Source organism: Loxodonta africana, chromosome 11, assembly GCF_030014295.1.
Source record: "Loxodonta africana isolate mLoxAfr1 chromosome 11, mLoxAfr1.hap2, whole genome shotgun sequence".
NCBI classification, from domain to species: Eukaryota; Metazoa; Chordata; class Mammalia; order Proboscidea; family Elephantidae; genus Loxodonta; species Loxodonta africana.
In genome coordinates, this window is record NC_087352.1 from 38,461,054 (window position 1) to 38,486,920 (window position 25,867).

General features: G+C 38.1%; 1 protein-coding gene across 1 annotated transcript in view; it reads right to left on the reverse strand.

The window, feature by feature from the left end:
* Nucleotides 1-25,867, reverse strand: part of DOK6 (docking protein 6) — a 436,186-nt gene that overhangs the window by 166,842 nt on the left and 243,477 nt on the right. Inside the window, exon 4 of the mRNA XM_023543736.2 lies at nucleotides 11,825-11,944. Coding sequence (XP_023399504.2) covers nucleotides 11,825-11,944 — 120 coding nt within the window. The remainder of the gene's footprint in view (nucleotides 1-11,824; nucleotides 11,945-25,867) is intronic.

A 25,867-nucleotide genomic window follows, 5' to 3' on the forward strand; every position in this document is an offset into this window, starting at 1 on the left:
TTAAAAATGAAATTAATTCAACTGATTATACCTTATAGAGATAATTCCTATTAGGGTAATACTATGCATATACATTTTTAATTTTATTGTGTTTTAGGTGCAAGTTTACAGCACAAATTAGTTCTTAATTAAAAAATTTATACACAAATTGTTTTGTGACATTGGTTGTAATCCCCGCAATGTGTCAGCACTCTCCCCATTTCCCTTCCACCATGGGTTCTCAGTGTCCGTTCATGCAGTTTTTCTGTCCCTTCCTGCCTTCTCATCTTTGCTTTGGGGTAGGTGTTGCATATACTTGATTGAACTAAGGCGCACATTCCTCACATGTGTTGTTTGTTTTATAGACCTGTCTAATCTTTGGATGAAAGGTGGACTTTGGGAGTGATTTCAGTTCTATTAATACTATATTTTAACATGCAAACATATTTGCATGTGTTTTTATACACCACACACAACACCTATTGCCACTGACTCAATTCTGACACGTAGCAATCCTATAAGACAGAGCAGAACTGCCCTGTAGGGTTTTCAAAGAGTGGCTGGTGGATTTGAACTGCGGACCTTATGGTTAACAGCTGTAGCTGTTAACCACTGTGCCACATGTTATTATACTGAATATTAAACATTAAACCCTATATACTACACTTATTATAAGCATTTTCAGATGCTATTAGGTATTCCTTAGAAACATGATTTTTAATGAATGCATAATATTCCACTGTATAGCTATGCCATAATTTATTTAATAATCCTCCATTTGATGAACGCTGAAGTGATTCCAATTTTTGCCTAATATAAATTAAACTGCAATACAATGACAGACTTTCAGCTGAATAATTCATTCCTTTCCTATTGATTCATGAGGCCTACTTTATTCTTGTCTATAGAGTTTTGATCATGTTTAAAATCCTTGATATTCAGATGCTCAAAACGCTTTTAAAGGTCACACTGCCAAACTGCTTTCTAGAAACTCCTTAGAAATACTTACTCCAAAAAGCAGCATGCAGAGCATTCATCTGAATGTACCCATGTCAGAACAGAGTATTCCATGTTATAAATATAACACTGTTATTTTATTAATTTATACTTACTTGTGAGATTTAACTTTTTTCATAAGCTTATTACCCATTTATTTTTTTTCTCCTTTAATGTCCTTTGCAGATTTTTTTTAAAATTAGGTTTATGGTTTCTTTTGTTGAATTTTAGAATTGTATATACCACAAATACTAAGACTTTTCCTACCATATTTATGATAAACATTTCATCTCAGATTTTCACTAATAGTAACTTTGTTTATGGTATTTAGTGAAGTCTGGAAGGTAGAAAATAGATTTTCTCTAATTTTTGGAATAAACTCTTGGCCATGGAAAGAAAATTAAATATTTTTCTAGACTTCCTACAGCATTTTCAGAATTGTATTTTTTACATTAACCAAATACATTGAACAGTATTGTAACTTACAATACAATGTTCATACTCAAGTATAATGTCCATTCAGTTTTGACAAATGTGTATCAAGATACACAAGAGAAAGCCTCCTTATTCTGTTTCCGAGTCTTCCTTGTCCCCAGATGCAACCAGTAACCTGATTTCTAACACTGTAGGTTAGTTTTGCCTATTCTTGTGGGCTCTTGTGTGCTGGAAGCAGCCGGCTTCATCGCTAGGAATTTATCCCAGTCTGTGGTTTTTTTCATTTTTTCAATGGTGCTTTTTTTGATAAGCATAAGTTCGAATTTTGATGAAGTCCAACTTATCATTTCTTTTTACAGCCTGTGCTTTTAGTGTTTTAACTAAGAAATCTTTCCCTATCTCAAAATTGAATCCATCTTTAATTGATGTTTGAGTATGTTGTGAGTTAGGGGTTGAAGTTCCTTGTTCCCCATATTGATATTGAGTAACTCCAGAAAATTTATTAAAAAAATTTTTTTCATTTTCCCACTGAAATGCTTTGGTGCCTTTGCCAAAAATTGTATGTGGATCTATTCCTCCTTTCTATTCTTTTCCATTGATCTCACTATCTTCTGTCTTAATTGCTGCCACTTTAGAATAAGTCCTGAAATTAGGAAGGGTACGTCTTCCACTTTGGTTTTTCTCTGGCAAATGTTGGCCCTTTGTCTTTCCAAATGCATTTTTTTTTACTGTTGTAAAATATAGATAACATGTCATTTGATAGAGACCAATGGAATAGAATTGAGAGCCCAGAGTTAAGCATGCGTGTCTATGGTCAATTAATCTTCGACGAGGGTGCTAAATCCATCAAATGGGGGAAAGAATAATTTCTTCAGTAAATGGTGCTGGGACAACTGGATTTTCACATGTAAAAGATTGAAGTTACACCCGTACCTAACACCATATACAAAAACTAACTCACAGTGAATAAAAAACATAAATGTATGATCTAAACCCATAAAACTCTTAGATAAAAACAGGAGTAATGTTTTAGGACCTAGTCTTCAACAATAAAGTCTTAGATATGACACTGAAAGAACAAGCAACAAAAGACAAAATAGATAAATGTGATCTTACCAAAATTAAAAACCTCTGTTTATCAAAGGACTGTACCAACAAAGTGAAGAAACAATCTATAGACTGGGAGAAACTGGGGGGAGCCATAATTCAGATAAGGGTTTGATATCCAGGATACAAAAAGAACTCCTGCAACTTGACAAGAAAAAAGACAACCCAATCGAAAAATGGGCAAAGGACCTGAATAAACATTTCACCAAAGAGGATATACAAATGACCAACAAGCACATGAAAAGATACTCAATGTCATTAGTCCCATTAAAAAACCAAAAACTAAACCTGTTGCCATTGACTCGATTCTGACTTATAGCAGCTCTATAGGACAGGGTAGAACTGCCCATTGGGTTTCCAAGGAGTGGCTGGCGGATTCGAACTGCTGACCTTTTGGTTAGCAGCCTAGCCCTTAACCACTGCACAACTAGGGCTGCCATTAGTCATTAGGGAGATGCAAATCAAAATCATAATGATGTACCACTTCACTCCAACTAGGATGGCTAAACAAAAGGAAACAAAAAAGGAAAATAACAAATACTGGGGAGGTTGTGCAGCAACTAGAACCCTCATCCACTGCTGGTGGGAATGCGTCGCAAAATGGTACAGCCATTTAGTGGAAAATGGTTTGGCAGTTCTTCAAGAACTTATAGAACTACCGTTAAAAAAAAACAAAAACCCACTGACACCGAGTCAATCCTGACTCATGGCGACCCTACAGGACAGAGCAGAACTGCCCCAAAGGGTTTCCTAGGAGTGCCTGGTAGATTCAAACTGCTGATCTTTTAACAGCCGTAGCTCTCAGCAATTCCACTCCTAGGTATATACCTAAGAGACTTGAAAGCAGCAATGCAAGTAGACACATATACACCAATGTTCACTGCAGCACTATTCACAATAGCCAAAAGATAGACATAACCCAAATATCCATTAACAGAAGAATGGATAAACAACTTTGTTAAATTCTAGAAGAAAAATTCCTGCTGGGATTTTTATTGATATCGCATTGAATCTACAGATCAATTTGGGGAGAACTGATAATCTTAACAATACTGAGTCTTCCAATCATGAGCATGGTTTATCACTCCGCTTATTTAGATCGATTTTAATTTCTCTCAGCAATATTTTAGTTTTTAGTGTAGAGGTCTGGTACATTCTTTACTAATGACTGAATATGTGATTTTTTTTGTATTGTAAATGGTATCTTATATTTCATTTTCTAATTGTTCATTGCTAATATATTTCTCTGTATATTTATTTTTGAATACTGGCTTTGTATCGTGTGACATTGCTAAATTTTCTTATTAGTTACAGTTGCTTTCTGGTAGATTCCTTAAGGTTTTCTGGGTACACAATCCTTTCTTATAATTTTTACTTTATTTTGTTATCTGGTTATAGAGATTAGGACCTTCATTAGAATGCTGAATAGAAAAGTTGAGTGAGGGTATCTTTGTCTGGTTGTCAATTTTAGGGGGGAAACATTCAACATTTCACCATCAAGGAAGATGTTATGCCACATGCAGAGGCTGGGACTGTGTTGCAAGTCTGGGCTTACTCTCCTCTACTACTACTTTTTGTTTGGAGAACATGCAGCAGCTAGTGTAAGGAGGATGAGAGACACATGGACAGATCTAGACACAGTCTGCAGCTTGCAGCCAATCTCAGCAGAGCCCAGCCTAAATCGGCTAAACCCTAGCCAACCCATTCATGCATGAATGATAAAGACAAGCTGATAGGTCTACGGAAACCCTGATGGCGTAGTGGTTAAGTACTATGGCTGCTAACCAAAGGGTTGGCAATTCGAATCTGCCAGGTGCTCCTTGGAAACTCTATGGGGCAGTTCTACTCTGTCCTATAGGGTCGCTGTAAGTTGGAATCAACTCAATGGCACTGGGTTTGCTTTTTTTTTTATAGGTCTATGCCATTAAAAAAATTTTAAATTATTTTTGTTGTTTTTGTAGTGGAGAATATACACAGCAAAAACATATACTAATTGAAGTTTCTACATGTACAATTCAGTGACACTGATTATATTCTCTGAGTTGTACAACTGTCCTCACCTTCCTTTTCTCAGTTGTTCCTCCCCCATTAACATAAACTCACTGCCTCCTAAGTTCCCTATCTATTCTTTCGAGTTGCTGTTGTCAGTTTGATCTCACATAGATAGATCTTAAAAGAGCATAATGCTCAAGGGTGCCAGTGAAGTTCTGAGGTGTCACAGCATTGTTTTAAAAAGCATTAATCATAAACTTTGTTTACAGGTTTGTCTCTCCCATTGTTTCCTAAGTTTCTGAAAAGTAATGATCATTTTTGCTCAATTCTACATTTCCTTAGCTTATAACAGGTCCTCAACAATGTTTGATGGGTGGATAGTGAATGAGTGAATGCATCCAAGCGTGTCTGAGATGTGGGCAGCATGGTTGCTATGGAAGCCCAGGTAAAAAATTTAGAAACAACGCTGAAATACTGTTTCAGTTTTGAAGAAAGGTTATAGACATTTTTAGGCTAAAGTAAGAATTCATGCTGATTCTAATCTAATAAGCACGGTTGCTAGATCCTGAAGAAAAAAACAAAACAAAAAAACCCACAAACCTTCATATTGGACCCTAAATAAACCAGATGACAAAGTCACGGGTTCCTTTTCCAATTTTTGTTCCGACGGGCATCTCCTGCGTCAATGGCAAGCTGGACACTTCCTCTGAGTCCACTTCTAACTGTAATTGCAGGAATTTCCTACAGGTGAGTTGTTTATGATGTTTACCTCTGCTATAGACAACATTCGTTTTCTGGAATTTCTATTATGTGCTGTGAATCCTTTGTAAGTAGCCATCAGACTGTAACACCATGCATTAGTATTTTCTAAGATCAGTATATAGGCCATGATAAATGTTAATGAAAGATCCAGAGATCCTGGAAATAGTTTAAGAATTTAAAGTTTGAAACATCTACTTATGCTGCAATGTTATCTGCAGTCTAACAATAAGAGTGTGTGTGTGTGTGTGTGTGTGTGTGTGTGTGTGAGAGAGAGAGAGAGAGAGAGTACGTGTTTGCTTTCCTTTCCCCTATACCATGTGGGATTCTGAGTTGATATGAAAGCAGCTGACAGCACCAGATAAAGACGATTATAGCAAAGAATTTAATCATAACTACTTTTATCTCAGCAACAGACATTATCTTTTGCCTTTAAAATATTTGCATAAATGTTTATTCTTAGCTAATCTCAGAGTAAATAAAATCAAGCTGTATGGATTGTCTGGAACTCAGAGAAACACCAGAGGAGAAGTAGCCATTCTGAATGTCAACACAAGGCTGCCGTCAAGGCTGAGCAATGTGCCTCTCCCTTGATGACAGGCTTATCACCTCAATTCCATCTACATGCATATGGATCTTACCTCTTAGAAGAAATTCCAAACTCAATCCAAGCAAATTATTGATAAAACAATACAGTAAGTTTTCTGTTGAAGGATAAACTATGCAATTTATTTTGATGAGTAGGTTTGTTAACTTTCTTTGTGGTTACCTTGAACTTCACCCTTATCTTCTTAGGCTTGAACCCATCTATTATTACTTTTTTTTTTACTTGGTATCGCCTTGCCTTCCTCTCCATTAGAAAGTTCTATACCTACACCACTTATTCCTTTTGTATTGTCCTGATGTTGCTGTCATTTACAGATTAACCTCTCTGGTTCCCTGTTGTAATTCTTTTGGTTTTGGATAGTCCTTGAGAGTTCATTTCCTAGGTTGGTATCTGGCTGGTACAATCTTGCGTCCTAGATTCAGGCTGTAGTCTGATGTTGTTTGTTATCAGACTGAAGGACTCCCTTTAATAATTCGTGTAAGTCTGGTTTTGTTTTTACATATTCCCTTAATTTCTGTTTATTTGGAAATGTCCTAATTTCCCCATCATATTTGAATGAGAATTTTGCAGGATATATTATTCCTGGTTGGTAATTTTTTTCTCTTAAGGTTTTATATACGTCATCCCATTGCCTTCTTGTCTGCATGTAAGCTATGCAGTTTAATACTACAATAGCTTAAGAAAAAAATTAACTGAATCTGTAAAGAGAAATCTGTCACTAAAAATTTATTTCTGTCTGTACGTATCAATCACTTCACGCAAATTTTAGGAAGCTGAGAGTTTCGTTTATTTTAAAAGATGTTATGTTTAATGTGTCTGTAATGTGCTGGACTGACTGGGGCTGGGGAAGTCCCTGAGACTATGGCCCTGAGTAGCTCTTCAAACTGTGTATTGAAGCTATCCCCTGAAGTCACCTTTAAACTAAGTAACGGTTTAGTGCAAAGAGTCAAGATTGTCACCTTTGAGTATTGTATTACCTTAAAAAAAAATCTATATAAGGCCAAAGGGTCAACAGCTATTTAAAGCATAGATGAGAAGGTTGGGGGCAAGGAGATTAAGGAAGTCAAAGTGAAACAACTAAAACAGAAATAACGAGAATGTTGACACAAAGTGAGGAAGTGAAACAACTAAAACAAATAACGAGAATGTTGACACAAAGTGAAGGATTTAACCACTATCACTGATCTTTGGGTCTAGAAACTGTGAAATGGGAGTGGGTTTTGCTGTGTTTTATATTTTTACCCCCCCCCCAAAAAAAAGTCTGTAATAGTGATTCAGAGCTAAATGAAAGGACCACTTTAAAGGATGGCACATCTTTAAAGATTTTAATTAGCTAGCTAAAATAACAAATACTTTTCCTACACATTTTCAGTAAAATAAGTGGGTTTATTGTCTACAGGAGAGACATTGGCCCCTGAATAATCATGGAATCTGAAGATTAGAGTCCAAGTTGGCTAAAGAGCAACCTTAGTATTGACCATGTAGTTTATAATCCTACGGGTAGTTCTTCTTGCCCAATTCACCTCAAAGTGTAGCCACCGCTCATCTATCAGTGGAGGCTTGCTAAGATGGTGAACAGATTTCAGCAGAGATTCCAGACTAAGACAGACTAGGAAGAAAGGCCTGGTGAACTACTTCCAAAAATCAGCGAGTAAAAGCCCTGTGTATCACAATGGTCTGATCCCATTGTACATAGAATCGGGCCAACTCGACAGCAGCTAACAACAACAGTCATTTCAGGGGAGACTCTGAAATGAAATTATCATATGTATGGGCATACTGGGTTGAATTGTGTCCCCTTAAAAGGATTATGTTCAAGTCCTAAACCCTGATACCCATGAATATGACCTTATTTGCAAATAGGGCCTTTTGCAGATATGATCAAATTAAGATGAGGTCATACTCAATTAGGGTGGGCTCTAATCCAAAGACTGGTGTCCTTTCAAGAAGAGGGAAATTTAGACACATGAACCCACAGAGGGAAGACAGCCATATGAAGATGAAGGCAGAAGTTGGAGTTATACTGCCACAAGCCAAGGAATGCCAAGGATTGCTGGCAACCACCAGAAGCTAGAAAAGGCAAAGAAGGATTCTTCCATAGAGCCTTTGGAGGGATCATGGCCCTGCTGACACCTTGATTTCAGACTTCTAGCCTCCAGAACTGTGAGAGAATAAATTGCTGTTGTCTTAAGCCACCCTGTGTGGTACTTTGGTACTGCAGGCCTAGGAAACTAACATAATGGGAAAATCCTGTTGATTAGAAAGCTAAAAGCATCAGGAAATACATGTAAGAAGTTATGCCAATCTTTGTGTGTGTGTGTGTGTGTGTGTGTTTCTCTCCTAGCCTGCATATGTACACTGGAATTATTGACCAAGGAATAGTAGAGTCTGAAAAATTGATATTCTGTAGAGGTTCATTTGTTTTACTGTTCACCAGAGTGTGGTGAAATGAGTTCCTTTATGTAACATTTTGCCTTGGTTCTTTGGAAAAACAGCTTGAGAGATTTTTCCCCTATGGCCTGAGGAGTTACCTTTGCCCTAGTTTTCTACCCCAGAGGGTTTGTTACTTTTGTCCAGGTTAACTGACATTTCCTGGGTATGTTGTAAACAATTTGTAGTTTGATACTTTCTGTCTGGTCCCGGGCTGCAGCCTACCCTGTGATTGGTATACGCCGTGAAGGGACTGGTCAATAGACTATGCAAATAAAGTGACCACAGACTATGCAAATGAAATGTCTGTGGTCTACCAAGATGGGATTGGTCAGTGCATGGCCCTGGTGGGAGTGCCATGCCTTGAAATTGACAAGGAGTTATGCACGTATGCAGCCAACCCCACAGAGGTTTTTTTAGACAGAAGCAGGAAGAGAAGCAGAAGGAAGAGAGAAGAGAGAAGCAGAGAAAGAGGGGAAACAAGGAACCTCCTAAAAGGGCTGTAATATGGGTCAAGGGCTGTAATACTGAAGACAGACAGAGGCCCAGAAGGGGCCCAGTGGCAGAGCTGGTGGTGACAGGCCTGGAAGGGGCCCTGTGGCAGAGTCAGTAGTGACAGACCACAGGGCCACGAGGAGCCTGTCCTGAGGGGGCCGAGAGGAGGCCTGCATGGTCGAGAGGAGCTGAGAGAGCTGTCCTGCACTGAAGATGGGAGATTTTGTCTATACGCTTCCTGATCCTGAGTTTTAATCTGTTGATCCTGATCCCAAGTTGTACCTTGTTACTTCCTTAATAAACCACTTAACTGTAAATATGGTCTCTGAGTTCTGTGTGGCCACTGCAACAGATATCAAACTGAGAAGAGAAGTAGTGAGTGCCATGGGAGGGATGGCTGGTGTCAGAATTGGTAAAAAGGTTGGAGGGTGGAGGTATAGCTGACCTTCACCTCATAAGGGTCAGCCTTAGGCTGGTCTTGAATCTCCTTTTCCCCCTTGAAGTTAGGTAGGTTCTGATGCTACTATTACTACTCCCATCATTTCACATATAGTATGAATAACTATTTTTTTAAATTTCAGCTAAGCATAAATGTGCCAAGAGGAACAGAGGAAAGGTGCTATTGTCTGAACTTGAACGACACTTTAAAGAAAGGGCATACAGACTGGACGACCCCTTAGCAACAGCTGTAGCAATGAACTTTGTAATGAAAGAGAGAAATTCATCCCTGTGGACAATGATTCCTAGGGAAATGAAATCTCCCCATCTCAGAAGTTTCCTTGGAATGATACACACTGAAGAGTCTTAGTGAGTATGAAAGGTCCCTAGGTGGTGCAAACAGCTTATGCTCAACTGCTAACCTAAAGGTTGGATGGAGGTTTGAACTCACTCAGAGGTACCGCAAAAGAAAAGACATGGCAATGTGCTTCCATTAAGATTACCGCCAAAAAAAAAAAAAAAAAAACCCGGTGGAGCACAGTTCTACTCTGTAACACATGGGGCTGCCATGAATCGGAATTAACTCAATGTCAGCTAACAACAACAACAGGGAACATGTTCAAGTGAGATTGTCAGTTTCCTTATAGCGTACCAAGGACTTTTAGAGGTTATTTAAATAAACCATATACTACCTTCTCCATTAAATCATTACTCATAGATTTGTGAAATATACTTTTAAAGCACATATATCCCATTGCATAAGGTTGGGATTATTAAAAAAACGAATCCAAGAAAAACATTTAAGGTATTGGTGATATTATAAATTCAGGTCTGCTTTTTTTTTTTTTTTTTTTTTACAGTATATGCAGGAGTTACGATGTTTTCGCTTGTGCTTTTTTTTTTTTAAAAAAAACTTGAGCTTTTTATGACATTTAAATCTGTGTTTGTCCCTTTCTAACAAATCCATATCAGGGATTCCTCCTTATATTCTAGGCATATTACTTAGACATTTTAAACGAGAAATTAAAATTATAATAAACCAAGGGAGTAACATCATCCATTTGGATAGAAACCACATAGAACTCCACATCTTTTAAGTAGAAGCACAAAGCCCACATTAAAAGAGCCACAGATGTTCCCACCCACAGCCCTGATTTATTAGCTCTCTGCACATTTTCTCTCTGCAGTATTTGACAAGCGCTTATCAGTAAGAGGTTTTCCCTTCTTTCCTTAAACTGCGAATGGGCTGCACACTTAAAGCAGTGTGGTTATGGACTTTCATACTGAGCACAGCTCTGAGAAAACAAGTCAGTGAGAAGAAATCCCCAGAGAATGTGGGAGAGGAATATAAAATAAGAAGTAAACAAAGAGTCACAGGAGCTCTCTGGTGATTTTCTGAAAACTATCACACATAGGAAGTTTTTTAATATCTGCTCATGTTCATGATAAACTAGCAGCAAACATCTTTTTTCATTTTAGCAACAAACAAAAAAGTGCTTTTTAATATGCTCTGAGACAGGGATGACCACTAACAACACAGTTGTTAGTACTAATAAGATTATAATCATCAAGTACTTTACTTGTGCTATTTAAATTACAAAGCCCTGGTGGTGCACTGGTTAAGAGCTTGGCTGCTAACCAAAAGGTCAGCAGTTCAAATCCACCAGCCGCTCCTTGGAAACCCTATGGGGCAGTTCTACTATGTCCAATAGGGTTGCCTTGAGTCGGAATTGACTTGATGGCAACAGGTTTGGTGTTTTATTTTTTAATTTTTGGTTTATCTAATTTATAATCCATAGATGATTCCAGAATTTCTTTTTAATCGTTAGTGTCAAGCTTCCCCACTATCTCTCACCCTTTCCAAACCCTGACCATCAAAATTAGGAATGCTGAAAAGTTTCTCTTTTTCATACTACTAGATCATCTGGACATGGTGGTAAGCATTAAAAAAAGAAACGGAGAAAAACTAGCTTACCATCAACTATAATGACACCCTGAAAAATAAATGCATCACTCTAATTTCATTACTTAGAGATGTTAGTCAAGAAGATGCAGCATAAATTCTTACTAGACATCAGAACTGTCTGTTAAATTACAAGCACAGTGTGGTAAGTAAACAACACTAGACATAAAAACCTCAACTTGATTATACTCGGAGATTACATCCACTGTACTTCCTGATTTGTAAGATTAACCAAATACCCTAAGAGTCTACTGATAGCATGATAAACCGAATAGGTTAATATAGACTCTAAATCTATAGCAACTCTCAAAGAAGAAAAAGTGAGGATGTTAAACATTGCAAAACTTTCTGTACAGTGAGTTAACTTATTACTTATTTAGAGAAACGACAGCATCACACAGCAAGAAGTCAGGAGATCTGGATTGTTTTTACTTAACCATTTCACTAGTTCTATGTAATCTTGGGAAAGACCCTTAACGACCCAAACTGATTAATTTGCTTTTTTAAAAAGAAAAAAACTATAACAGAACAATTTATCGAAACATTTCAAAGGCCCTGTCTAGTTTCGAAGCTCTACAATTACTAGTGTGATTGGAAATAGTGACAGGTCAGCTCACACTCACCATTCTGCTCACGCTGCACGCCTGCCGCCAGCAGGTCCGGCTCTCCCAGGCTGATGTCGTTCAGCCGGGTCCCCAGACATTCCATGCAGAGGTGTTTGCACCACTCCTCGGCCTCCAGCTCTGAAAGGGACCATATATCCCCAAGGTCAGGCAATGTCCCATATGAGTGATGCATCATTCATAAAAGTTAAAAATCTATCTTAAGAAAACAAAAAACTACATTTGAGAAATAAAAAAGGTCCAGATTTTCCCCCATTGTTTGACATTATTTTTCAAGCACTTTTGATGTACTTTATCTTATTTGCAAATAATAGTCCAAGAATATTTCATATCCATATCTAGTATATTTCAGGAGTCCCTGGGTGGCACAAATGGCAGGTCACAGCCTTGAAAATCCTATACATGAGATCAAATTGACAACAGCAACTCAAAAGGTTACCTAGGAAGTTTAGGGGGCAGGAAAGTTTATGTTAATGGAGGAGGGACAATTAGCAAAAGGAGGCTGAGGATGGTTGTACAACTTGAAGAATGTAATCAATGTCACCAAATTGTGCAAGTGTAGAAGCTGTTGAGCTGGTGTATGTTTTGCTGTGTATATTTTCAATGACAACCAAAAAAAAATGATTTAAAAAAAAAAAAACTGTGGAACATAGTTCTACTCAGACACACATGGTGTTGCCAGGAGTTGGAGTTGACTCAATGACTACTGGCATTTTAGATTGATTTAAATTTTGGAGGGAAACTACACAGAATAATAAATTGAATTAAAAAAATAAATGAATATTAGAATAATGACGGATTAGATTAAGTGAATCTTCCTGAATGCAGCCAAGATGTGCGTGGGCTAAAGGTCTCATTCCCAAGTCATTCTGAATTGTAATGGATCATAAGACCAGTGCTAGTATCTGGTAGCTTTTCTTTTATTAACATAAAAAAAAAATGTGCTATCCTTCCTTTGAAGAAATTTGGGTAGGATATTAAAAGTATCTTTTTTTCTGAAAAACTAATCATCTAAGACGTTGATTAGATCATTACTGCTTTTACTATCATTACTTGCCACCTTCTTTATATCTAAAAGTTTTTTTCCTTATTTGAAACATTAGAACATCTTATGTCTACACAGAATCTTGTAGTATCTAATACATTCACAGACATAAATGAATTTGATTGTCGCATAAGTCTTGTGAGGGTGGGGGTGGCTAAAAGTGAGAGTCATATTTGTATTCCATGTCGTACCACTGGACAGTGCCAATGATGTGGTATCTATATTTAATATGCAGAAATATCAGATAGGCCTGGGTTTGAATATTTTGGGATAAGCCCCAAGATCAATGTACAAATTGGATAAGTGTCCCGTTTATACCTTCCCAGACACGTTGATAAGTCAATACGGACTCAACGGCAACAGGCTTGTTTTTTTTTTTTTTTTTAATGGCATGTTTCTGGCTTTTCCATGTAGCATACATCTATACTATTCAATAGATATTTCCTTCAACTCTCATGTTGCTCTCTGGATGACATTCCAACCTTTGCCTTGGCATTTTAAACTCCTTTGAAAAGTCGGCTGTGACAGGTTTTTTTCTGACTGGAGGGATCTGAACAATCACTCTCCACATTGGTCAACAACCTTCAAACCTGGGTAATGTTTTTTTCCTGAGCTGAATCACACTGCCTTAGTGTCAAAAACAGGTGTCATCAGTGAGATGTCAAGCCAGATTTGTCATTTATTTTGATTTTTATTTTTATCAAGACCATAAAAGGCTGTTAGAAAACAAAGGAAAGAACATGCAGTCATCCACACATGAGGTACCAGTCCAACAAAAATAGGTGCTCCAATGTTTACTCATGAAAGGTACTTTCTTCACAAAAGACCCCGTTTGCATAATTCAGGGACCATCCTCTCTCTGTACGGTCACACAGCCGACCTAGTTCAAGGATTAAGTCAATTCCTAGTGAGCCTGGTGCTCCCCCTTGGGAGTTTCCTCTGGAGTCCAGAAAATATGGTTAACATGGCGTCTCATTTTTTGCAGATTCCTTATTTGTGAACTCACTGATTTACTGGGATCACTAAATAGTCCCAGCTACGCGCATGCACAGATTGATGATATTGCCTGTGAGGGTGGGTTCAGCTGTGATTCTGTATTCGCTAATTTAGCATTCGTGGGCTTTGTCAGACCAGCTACTGGGAATAAGGAGAATCAACTTCCAACTAGCAGATCACTAATAAAATTAATGCATACTGAGCCCTCACAGGTTTCTTAAGGAAAACATCTTAGTTTTTCTTCCAGTGAGGGAATGTTCAACTTCATCGAAAAATTCTACAGAAGCAAAGATAGCATATTTAGAAAGAGATTTTTATTAGATCTATGAGTTTTGGTGAAGTTATAGAAGTTTTGAAAGCTTTTCTAACACCAAAGCCAAAATCTTAACAGGCTGAGCTAATTTACATCCTATGTATTTAGAAATAGTTGGAGTTTTTGCTTTGGGAGACAACATGAGTACTTTTTTTTCTTTTAATTTTTAATGTTCTGAATTTTTCTCAGGATTCCACAATTTACTATCATCAGTAAAATTACATGTAGTTAACATTTTAGTTGCATTACTCTATCTAATATGATTTCCAGTACTCCATAGATGAAAATGAGAATACTGAATATTCTATTTGGGGTGAATACGTTAAATATGCCAAAGCACCTTTGTGTCAATGTTCCCTTTAAGTACTAAGTCAGCACATGCCCAAAGGTTACAGGAATATGTCACTCATTCATTCTATTAACTCTTTTGTCCTGGGCTTTAATGAGACAATAGAAGCAACCATACAGCAAAGGGCTTCTGTGAAATGGGAGCTGACTCCTTCAAATGGAATTCTCTGACAACCAGGGTGCAGGGAGGTGTCTAGGCAGCAGTGCCAGTATTCATGGGCTTCCTCCAGCAGGTCAAGATGTCTTCTGCAAGCAGTCTTTAGAATCACAATGCTTCGGCATTTGAGTAATACAGTAGCATACAAAAATAGTAGTAGCAAGAGTAATAATAGAGTTGAAGTAGTCACATTAGAGACTGAACTATAAGCTATTTCAGAAATAAAGAGAAAGAGAGTATGTAAGAATCATCAGAAATTCATATTATCATCAAGGGTTCATTTTTTTTTTTAAACAGGCATTTATTGTGAACTGACTTCATGCCAGACACTATGCTACCTGCTGTCGTTGAGTCAATTCCGACTCACAGCAATCCTACCGACAGAACAGAAGTGCCCCCTAGGGTTTCCGAGGAACACCTGGTGGATTCGAACTGCCAGCCTTTTGGTGAACAGCTGAACCCTCAACTACTATGCCACCAGGGTTTCTGACACTATGCGAGGAGGTAGTATAAAAGATGAGAACGCAGTTTCTCCTCTCAATAATCTTAGAGGCTGATGGGATGGGCAGGTGAGTTTGGTATGCGTTGCTCTGGAGAGCCACTGGCTGAGCCAGGTCGGAACTGAGGAGTTACGGGGGAGCTCAGCAGAGTGGAAGGTATCTGACAAGCAAGAAGAAGGTGAGGGTGTATGATTCAGTGTATTTGAGAGTGTGTGTATGTGACAGTCAGCGTGTGTGATAACGAGTATAAGTGTTTAAGTGTGTGTGTGTGTGTGAGACAGTATGTTTGTGGGCTGGGAGAGTCAGGTGAACTGAAGAGGAAGATGGAGGCGCTGAGAAAGGCATTTCCAGGGCAGTGAGAGTAACATCCCATTAATAGCTAAGGACAGCCCTGAGTTCACGTGATACAATGTGAAAAGCAGCGCTCTATCCATTCACTCCTCAATTTTCTAGTATTCAGTTCAATTACAGCAGTCCTAAACTTTCATCTCAAAAGTATTAACCTTTGTAATCTACATACTTGATCTCACGGTTTTGCTGCAGAGAAGCTAGATTTTGCCATACAGGACTTCCTGTTTTTAATAGTCACCTTTCAAACAATTATAGCTCTGTTTTTTATTTGTTCTTGATTAGGCAAGCTCTATGTATTAAAGCCTTTTAATCTTTTTTTGTGTGTTTTGTCCTATCATTATTTAATTAGTGTTTTCTTCTGAATACCTTCCATGATTTACCTTTCCATAATGATTAAATGAGGAGATTAAATAAAAATGCAATAATGTGAATCTACTGCATTAAAAAAAAAAATTGCCCATGGATTTAGTGCTTTTTGTCTTTTGCTTTATCTTTCCAACTTCTATCTTAGCCTACTGATAGTGTGAAAATAATTAAAATGCTTCATGCTGTAATAAAGACATAAAAATGTTCTATAAAGTTTTCTATGTTTTCCTTTGCATGATGGAAGTGCTTTTTCATTAAGATGTTGTTTTCTGGTCACTTGTAGTTATATTCCAATTCTTAATTCAGGTAAATAACCCAGCCTCTAGAACAGAAACCCAAATAATTTCTTTACCACGTAAGATTACTTAGATGAAAACATTCAGTAATTTCTAAAAGGAAAACTGAAGGACGTTTGGGAATAATAAGACAAATGGAGAAGGGAGACTAAATAGATGATAAAAGGCATGATGAATGGGTTTATTGGGTTCAAGGGAAGATGATGATCAGGGATATTGCTAAAGAAAAACACCCGCAGGCCGGTGGCTGCTCCTCCCGGAATCTCGTTGCATCCATCTTCCACAGAATTCTCAGGAGAGTAATGGCTATATCCTTTTGCACCGGGAAAGAGATCTGTATATAGCAGATCCTTAATAAATACCTATTGACTAAATGATTAGGTTCAAGCTTTATTGTTTTCACTTAATTTAGGCCTTAGGATAATGACATTAAAGTTAAATGATCCAGAATGAGCTAAATCTGAAAAGAGTTAAAAAAAATTTTCATCACATAACATAGAAAATATGCTGTCAGCCAAGGTCATGCAGCACAATTCAAGATAGCACTGTATGGGCTTCATGTTACTTTATAAGATGAAGTCAAGATGAGTTTCGTATGGAAATAGTAAATCATTTTATCTAGTCATTATTGGTTTTAGTGTTTAATAATAATTTTAGGAAAAGTGTCAGTAAAATAATCCTGCAAAAACAGTAATTTTTACATATGTTGTTGTTGGGTGCTGTCGAGTCAGTTCCAACTCATAATGACCCTGTGTACAACAGAACAAGACACTGCCCAGTCCTCTGCCACTCTTACAATCTTTGTTATGCTTGAACCCATTGTTGCAGCCACTATGTCAATCCATCTTGTTGAGGGTCTTCCTATTTTTCGCTGGCCCACTACTTCACCGACTATGATGTCCTCCTCCAGGGACTGATCCCTACTGATAACATGTCCAAAGTATGTGAGATGTAGTCTCACCATCCTTGCTTCTAAGGAGCATTCTGGTTGTACTTCTTCCAAGACAGATTTGTTGATTCTTTTGGCAGTCCATGGTATATTCAATATTCTTCACCAACACCACAATTCAAAGCTGCCAGTTCTACTTTGGTCTTCCTTATTCACTGTCCAGCTTTTGCATGTATATGAAATATACTAAAAATACCTTGGTTTGGGTTAGGTGCACCTTAGTCTTCAAGGTGACATCTGTGCTTTTCAACACTTTAAAGAGGTCTTCTGCAGCAGATTTGCCCAGTGCAATGGGTCTTTTGATTTCCTGACTGCTGCTTCCATGGGTGTTGATTGTGGATCCAAGTAAAATGAAATCATTGACAACTTCAAGTTTTGCATGTATCTAATGTTCATTACCTGTGTGGATTCTCCATGATTTGGTGATAAATGTTTTCATATACATTAAATGTCTTCTTAAATACATACTTTGCTGGAAAATGAAGATGTTTCCCCATATTGCTTAAAGAATATGAATGATCTCTTTTTTCACCACTTGAAATTTATAGAGCTATAAAAATGTAAGACATTTTGATGATGCTTTTCATTCTTGAAAATTGATAGCTACTTGTTACTTAACTGAGCTTGTTGACATTTCATTGACTTTGTTTTTTTCTCACTGTGTCTGTAGTAAGAAGAGAAGAATCCAGTTAAAACTTGAACTCTTGCTTCAGCAAAGCTGAAAAGGTTATCTCTGTTCAACTCATGTTGTTGTTAGCTGCCATGGAGTTGGACCCTGATTCATGATGACCCCACTCACAATGGAATGAAATGCTGCCAGTTCTTGCATCATTTCCATGATGGATATGCATTGGAACTTTGCAGCCTACAGGAAAGGGCTTTTTCCGCTGAAGTCAGATTTGTAGGAATGAAAAGTTTACAGATGGGGGAACAATTAGTTTTCTAGGTAAGAACTGCTTTTATTCCCTTTCCCTGGAATGTCCCTCATTTGCTCCCTTCCACAAAAAATCACTCACAACTAACAGTCCTTTAAACTTGGTTCAAATATGACCTTCTCAGTTTAGTGCTTCGAGACCTACATATGGATTTGGCAACTTTCCTCCATATTTCCTTAACATTCTATGCAAGTTTTATCATAGCCACTATATGTCATTGGAGGTGCCCTGGTGGCATGAGTGATTAAGTGTTTGGTTGCTAACCAAAAGGTCTGCAGTTTGAATCCACCAGCTGCTCCTTGGAAACCCTATGGGGCAGTTCCACTCTGACCTATAGGGAAGCTATGCATCAGAATAGACTCATCGGCAATTTTTTTTTTTTATATGTCATTGGAGAGGCCCTGGTGACACAGTGGTTAAAGAACTTGGCTGCTAACCAGAAGGTCAATGGTTCAAATCCACCAGCTGCTCTGCAGGAGAAAGATATGGCAGTCTGCTTCTATAAAGATTTACAGCCTTTGAAATCCTATGGGGCAGTTCTACTCTATCCTATAGCGTTGCTACGTGTCTAAATTGACTCAATGGCAGTGTGCTTGGTTTTTGGTTTATATGTCACTAAGCTATATGTCTCCCTGTCTAACAACATACTTTTAAGAAATTGGAGTGTGGGTGACTTGATATAGTCATTCTAGAGCCTAGCATGGTGTCTGGACATAGAAACTAATAAACTTGCAACGAAGAAGTAGATGTTATTTGTAGTTAATGCTCAGAAATTTGAGATCGATTATGCAATCAAATGCAAATAATCTGGGGAGTAGCCACTTGCTGGGATTTTGAGATCGCAACGCACACCTCCATTTGAGTGGAGACTATAACTTTTGCTCTTCAAAGGAGATCTTTGATTAGGAAAGGGAAGGGGATGACATCAAACATGGATCTCTACTGAACTTCAGCAATACTAAATATTACTCATTCAAAAAGGTTTCTTATTTTATTAAACTTGTCCTTTTAACATCATTGGTGGCATTTATGCCTAAATGGAAGTCTTGTATAAATTCCTTTTGATTCTACATGAGATAAACACTTGATTTTTATTTTTTATATAGATAAAGCAGTGGAATCTTAGGTCAATTTAGAGCAAAGGGAATGTATCACTAATTTACATGAATTACATTTTTCGGCGGATAATCATAACTTATTTTCCTTAATTTAAGAGCAAGTTGATATGTCAAATTTTTGGAGTCTATGCAGAAAACCTTATTCTGTTACTTCTCTCCTTTTGTGAGTTGGAGGACGGGGGTTAAGTGTTCAGACATGGCCATGGAGAAAACGGTTCCTGCCTACTCTCCAAAGTAACACGTGATGAATAGCAGCAATTGACACAGCAATCAAATATGCTGTGCTTTAGCCTGATAAGAATGTACTGGAAAACACTTTAATATGGAGATTAACGAATGGCACAAGAGCGTAAAACAATTCAAAGAAAATAAAAAAAAGAACAGAAATCAACATTTACGAAAGGTCTGGAAAATGATGGTGTAGTGTGTGTGTGCATGCGTGAGTGTGTTGTGGAGACGGGAATAAGGTGTTAAGGCATTACAAGAAAGTGAGATAAAATGGGCCTTTGTAACAAACCCTAAAGCCCCCCTGGAGAATGAGTGCATTTCTGTGATGAGAAGCCAGAAGCAGGATAGAACACTTTACCATCTAAGGAATTCTTAATAGATAGCAGTAGAATATGTGAAGCACAGGTTTTAGGCTTCTCACAAGAATGTAATTATCAAGCAGCAAACTTCTGAGGAAGAGCTGTTATCAAAGCTTTCATCTAGGTGATGTTCTCTTAAGGTCCTGAAAGCAAATCTTCTGTGTATATCTCTCACAAGGTGCTTGAGACGAGAAAGAAAAAACAAAACCAAGGAGAGCTGTTGGCTGGAATAGGAGACTGTTGCCAGTGATATGGCTACCTAAGCCTACTGTCTAAAATCACACAGAGCTCTAAAACTCTTTCCCTACACATAACCAGCATTATTACAAAATGTTTACACGACAGCTCATATTTAGAGGTTACCGGTTTTTAAATGTTTGGGATAGTGACTTTTTTCTTTTTTAATCCATTCATTTAGAAAGCAATTACTGACAATCTCTTATGCGCCAAAACCAAAATCAAACCTGTTGCTCTCGAGTTGATTCTAACTCATTGTGACCCTATAGGACAGAGCAGAGCTGCCCCATAGCTTTTCCACAGAGCGGCTGGTGGATTTGAACTGCCGATCTTCTGGTTAGCAGTCAAGCTCTTAACCAGTGTGCCACCAGGGCTCCATTGTGTGCCAACCACTGTGCTATTTACTAGTGATATTGTGGTAGGCAGAATAGCAGCCGTCCCCAAATATGTCAATATTCTAATTATCTAAAACTGTGACTATGTTACATTACATGGCAAAAGAAGCTTACGAAGCAATTTCCAAATGACTTAGGAATGCAAAAACGTTTTCTTCATTGGCTTGAAATGAAGCTAGTTTAAAGACTTTATTAATTCCTATTGCTTAAATTCATCTGTTACTAGTAATGAGTATTTCTATGCAAGCAACTATTTTGACTTGGCTTTATAGCAGGAGTTTAGTATGGCTGTGTGGTAATCATAGAGTTGGCAACAGGACAGTATTCTATTGACATGGCACAAGAAATTAATCTTTAAATCACTACCATTTTGTGTGTTTATGGTACAGATTTTCAAATTGACTGTAATAAGCCTTATTGGAAATCTAATTCTTAACTGTACACTCTTGCAATATTTGGTTTGATTGATTAAAATGGATCAATGGGAAACTGTTCAAATATTTTCTATTTGTTCAAAGGTAATATCCATCTAAGAGCAAAGGTTCTTAAAATGAAAAGCCAAAATAAGTAAGAGGAAAGAGCCTAGAATTTTCAGCAGGTATTATTAAACTACTGAGAACACAGGACAGGATAGAAAAATCAAAGAGTCGTCTTTATGAGGAATAATGGTAGAGAAAGCAGAAAATTATATCAAGAGCAAGCCTTCTAAAAGTATCTGAGATAAATGTTTATCCTGATTAAAATATGAAAGCCTCCAGGTGAAAGTACCAGAAAAACAAGAGAGAGAATAAAATAAAGCGTTAGCTCCCAGAGTTCTGAAATTTTATCCTCTAGGAGACTCAAGGAAACCCTGGTGGCGTAGTGGTTAAGTACTATGACTTCTAACCAAAGGGTCAGCAGTTCGAATCTGCCAGGCACTCCCTGGAAACTCTATGGGGCAGTTCTACTCGGTCCTATGGGGTCGCTATGAGTCAGAATCGACTCGGCGGCAGCACTGGGTTTTGGTTAGGAGACTCAAAATATCGGCAGGGAGATTCAATTCTAGTTTTACTGAGAAGACTTAAGGTGGAAGGTAACTGAGCCACACCTCTTTTCATTATTATTTGTTTCTGTGCTATGCCCAGAAGTTCAGCTTCTCACGGTGAGATAAGGTGGACACACTTTAAAAGGTTTTTGATTCTGACAGACAATAAGAAAATGTTTGTACTGTATGTTTACAGTTAGGAGCGGTTGGTGACAGTGTCACATAATTTTACTTAGTCTTTACATTATGCTTGTTTTTAAAATTCATTTCTTAAAATTAATTCAGAAAATTAAGGTCATATTTTAATAAAGAATTATTTTAGGTAGGAAAACCACGACTGACTAGATGATTGTTAATTACGTAATGTTTTGATACTCGCTAATAAGAATGGTCTACATTGTGGAACTATTAGCTTGATAATCATACATAATCTTGAATTGATATTATACCATATAACGGAAAGGGGATGCTGCTACTTCTCATTGGCGCTCCTGAACAAGTTACTTATGGTTTCTGAATGTCAATTTCTTATTTAAGGCATGCCCATGGTTTCTTTTCTTTTTTTGCTTGTTAATTAGGTGCTTATGCATATAATTTGATAAATTTTGAAGCGCTTTTCCTATCTTTCCTCACTTTCTATATTTGCTTTTTTCTCATTTGAATTTGCAACTCAAGCAGAAGAAATATCAGGTATAGATGAACAGATGTCTCCCTGATAAATAAGAAAACAAGTGTATTGTCCCTCAAGGTTAGTGTGAAAACTCCAGAATTTGCTCAATTTAGGTTGTGAAGTGATCTCTCATCAAATTTTAGTCCTACTGAATATATCATTTAAGATGGAAACACCGGCAACTATATTAAGACCAATATGAAAAAAATTGTCAACACCCTGCACTAGCACACACCATCATAGAAAAGTGGTAAGCCTCTGAGATTTCTACATAAGAGTAAAAATTTATAAGTTATTAGAAATTTAATACTCGTCTTCAGGTAAAACCAATCACTAGAAAAGAACATTGTGTTTGGTAGAGAGTTGGCAAAAACAAGGGAAACTCTTCACAAGATGGACTGACAAAAGAGTCAAAACAAAGGACTCAAACATACCAATGATCACGAAGATGGCATAGGCCTGGGCAAAGTTTTGTTTCTATACTGCTGTACAGATAAAAGAATGGTGACCTTGGGTTGTTATACATAAGGTCACCATGAGCTGGAGTCATCTCCATGGCAACTAACGACAACATATTTTTATTTGAATAGCTATACAAAGAGACACTTGCATCCTGCTTCTCTTCATATAAAGAGGAATACATTTAGCAATTGATTCTAGGTTATGTTCCCAAATATGAACATTTTATGCACTGGCCTTGGTTTGAGACATACGGAGACCACACTGAAAATGAGGAAAAAGTGACTCTGGAAGGAAGGAAGTGGGTCAAATCAGCAAGTGGCTGTTTGCTTGTGTCTGACATGCATCAAAACCTCTTCCAAACAGACCTGATGACGCACTTCAAGCAAAACTGACAGAACGGCGAGGTACCTCCTCTTATTGCAAAGCAGGAGGGCACCCCCAAATCAATTGCACCCATTGATCTAGCAGTTCTATAAAAAATAGCTCACTGCTTATAATGAAACACCAGAATTTCAGAGTTTTCATCTAACATTTCAAAGCTAGCATGAATTTAATGTTCAGAGAGAAAGTGTCCTAGTATATCATCACAGGTCCACAAAGATCAGTTTCCTTTTGGCCATTTTCTAGGACATTCTAAATGTAATACCACTGTCACAGCCCAGTCAGTGTATATTACATATCTTGATCCTCTCTCCAGCTGTCCCCTTTAACAACCTGTGTGTTGACGTCTGTGGTGCCCTTGACCGTCTCAGACTGCTAATGAATAATGTTCAACAGGCAAATGTGAGCAATGGCCAACTTCTCAGGGAATTAATACCTAAGTAAAAGCACAAAGGAACATATCGTACAGAAACAAATCACATATTATGATGTGACAATCTTAATGTTTGGTACTAACAGTACGTAGGTTTCCTTTTAGGGTTTCTGCTGGCCACTTATTTCTTACTTATGGACATTATTTTATTTTCACTTTGCCTGTGCTTCCTTCTGACGATTGCATGTGACTGTGGATACAGGGCTTTCTGTTGTCTTATGTAACAGGCAGTGCCGAGATGTTGCCTGTTTCTCCTGAGCAGGTCAGTGAGTAGAGATAGGACATGGAGGTTAAGCTGTGTAGCTGCAGAAACCACACAGAGCTCAGGGTGACAGTCTCCCTTTCACCTCTGAGACTCAGTGGTCCCAAAATCAGATCCCAGGATTAAATGTGTACATAAAACAAAACAAAACAAAACAAAAAAAAAAAACCCCGGTGCCGTTGAGTTGATTCTGACTCATAGAGACCCTACAGGACAAAGCAGAACTGCCCCACAGGGTTTCCAAGGAGCGGCTGGTGGATTCAAACTGACGACTTTTTGATTAACATCCTGAGCTCTTAACCACTGTGCCTCCAGGGCTCAAGCTCTACCATTTAATTACAGGGTGCAAAGAAAGTTTTCTAACTATGTGTTTTAATATGCTTTCAAATGTTCAGAGTAGGAAAATATCCTCCTTATGGGAACTGACAAAACAGCGCTGTAACTTTTCCAAAAAAAAAAAAAAAACTTGCCGTCGAGTTGATTCCGACTCATAGTGACCCTAGAGGACAGAGTAGAACTGTCCGCATAGGGTTTCCCAGGCTATAAATCTTTACAGAAGCAGGCTGCTACATCTTCTTCCCATGGAACAGCTAATGGGTTCAAACTGCCAACCTTTCAGTTAGCAGCCGAGTGCTTAATCACTGTGCCACCAGGGCTCCTACATCATTCCAAGGGGATGATGAACCTACTCTGGCTGACTGGTATACTGTTGGCTTATGACGTGCAGGCTGACATTTTAAGAGCTGCTCTAAGCTTCAACCGAGAATACTGAAAGGAATGAATTATTGGAAAGCCAGTTCCTAACTACATTCTCTAATTTTTTTTTTTTTAAGTTATGTATGAGGAAATAAAGGATTCTAAGTCACTAAATGGTAGCCTGTGCTTTATTCTGGAATACTGAAAAAATAAAAATAAAAAAGACACTGGGGAAGGATTTGCTTCCATTATGAAATAAATGGAGGAAGACAAAGAGCTGCTACTGGCGGAACTAAGTAGCAGAGCTAAGGAAGCAAAGGGGGGCCCTTTATTCTGAGCAAGAAAATTAGTGAATAAAAGGCAATTATTTACTGTGGTGTTTTCTCCACATTGCTCTGAAATGAAATGATGCGCCTGTATTTTAATAGTAGTAGTAAAAGGGATCCTTGGTGGAGCAGTGGTTAAGCATTCAGCTACTAACCAAAAGGCTTCCAGTTCAAACCCACCCAGCAGTTCCTCAGAAGAAGGACCTGGTGATCTTCCTCCATAAAGATTACAGCCAAGAAAACCTTATAGGGCAGTTCTGCTCTGTCACACGGAGTCACTACGAGTCACAATGGACTCAGCAGCACTGAACAGCAACAACAGTAGTAGTAGTTACCTTTCTAAAAATTAAAACAGTAGTTAATATTTTTAAAATAGTTACTGCACGCCAGGTACTACTGTTCTATGAAATTGACACATACTAACTACTATAAAGGAGCCCTGGTGGTGCAGTGGTTAGGCACTCAGCTGCTAATTGAAAGGTCAGTGGTTCAAACCCATCAGTCACTCTGCAGAAGAAAGGTGTGACCATCTGCCTTTGTAAAGGTTGACATTCTAGGAAACCCTATGGGGGCAGTTCCACTCTGTCCTATAAGGTCACTATGAGTCGGAATCGACTCGACAGCAACAAGCACGGGTAACTCCTGTAAGCACCCCAACAGCCCTAGGAGCAGAGCATTGTGGGCATCCCGACTGTACAGATGACGTAACTGAGGTCCCAGAGTTTAAAGGAATTGCCAAGTCGCACATCCAGCATGGGAAATTTCAGGAGTCAAACCTGCAGTCTGGCCCCAGGGTCTCTGCTCTTACCCATACAGAAAAAGGCAGACGAATTTTTACCATAGGTCTGGTAGAATTCCAGACCCAGTCCCATAATTATAAGAGACACAGGTCAAAAAATCTTTCTTCCTGTTGGGAGATTTATTATTTTTTTTCATGTACTGGATCAATTTCCCCCTTGTAAAGTTATCAACGTATGACTTTTATTTTGAGGTTATTTTGCTAGGTTTATAGTGGCCGAAAAAAAAAAAAGTAAGGGGTCAACGAAAAAGGGTAAGACCCTCAATGAGATGGACTGACACAGTGGGTGCAACAATGGGCTCAAGCATAACAACGATTGTGAGGATGGCACAGGACCGGGCCTTGCTTCGTTCTGTTGTACATAGGATTGCTATGAGTCAGAACTGACTCAATGGCA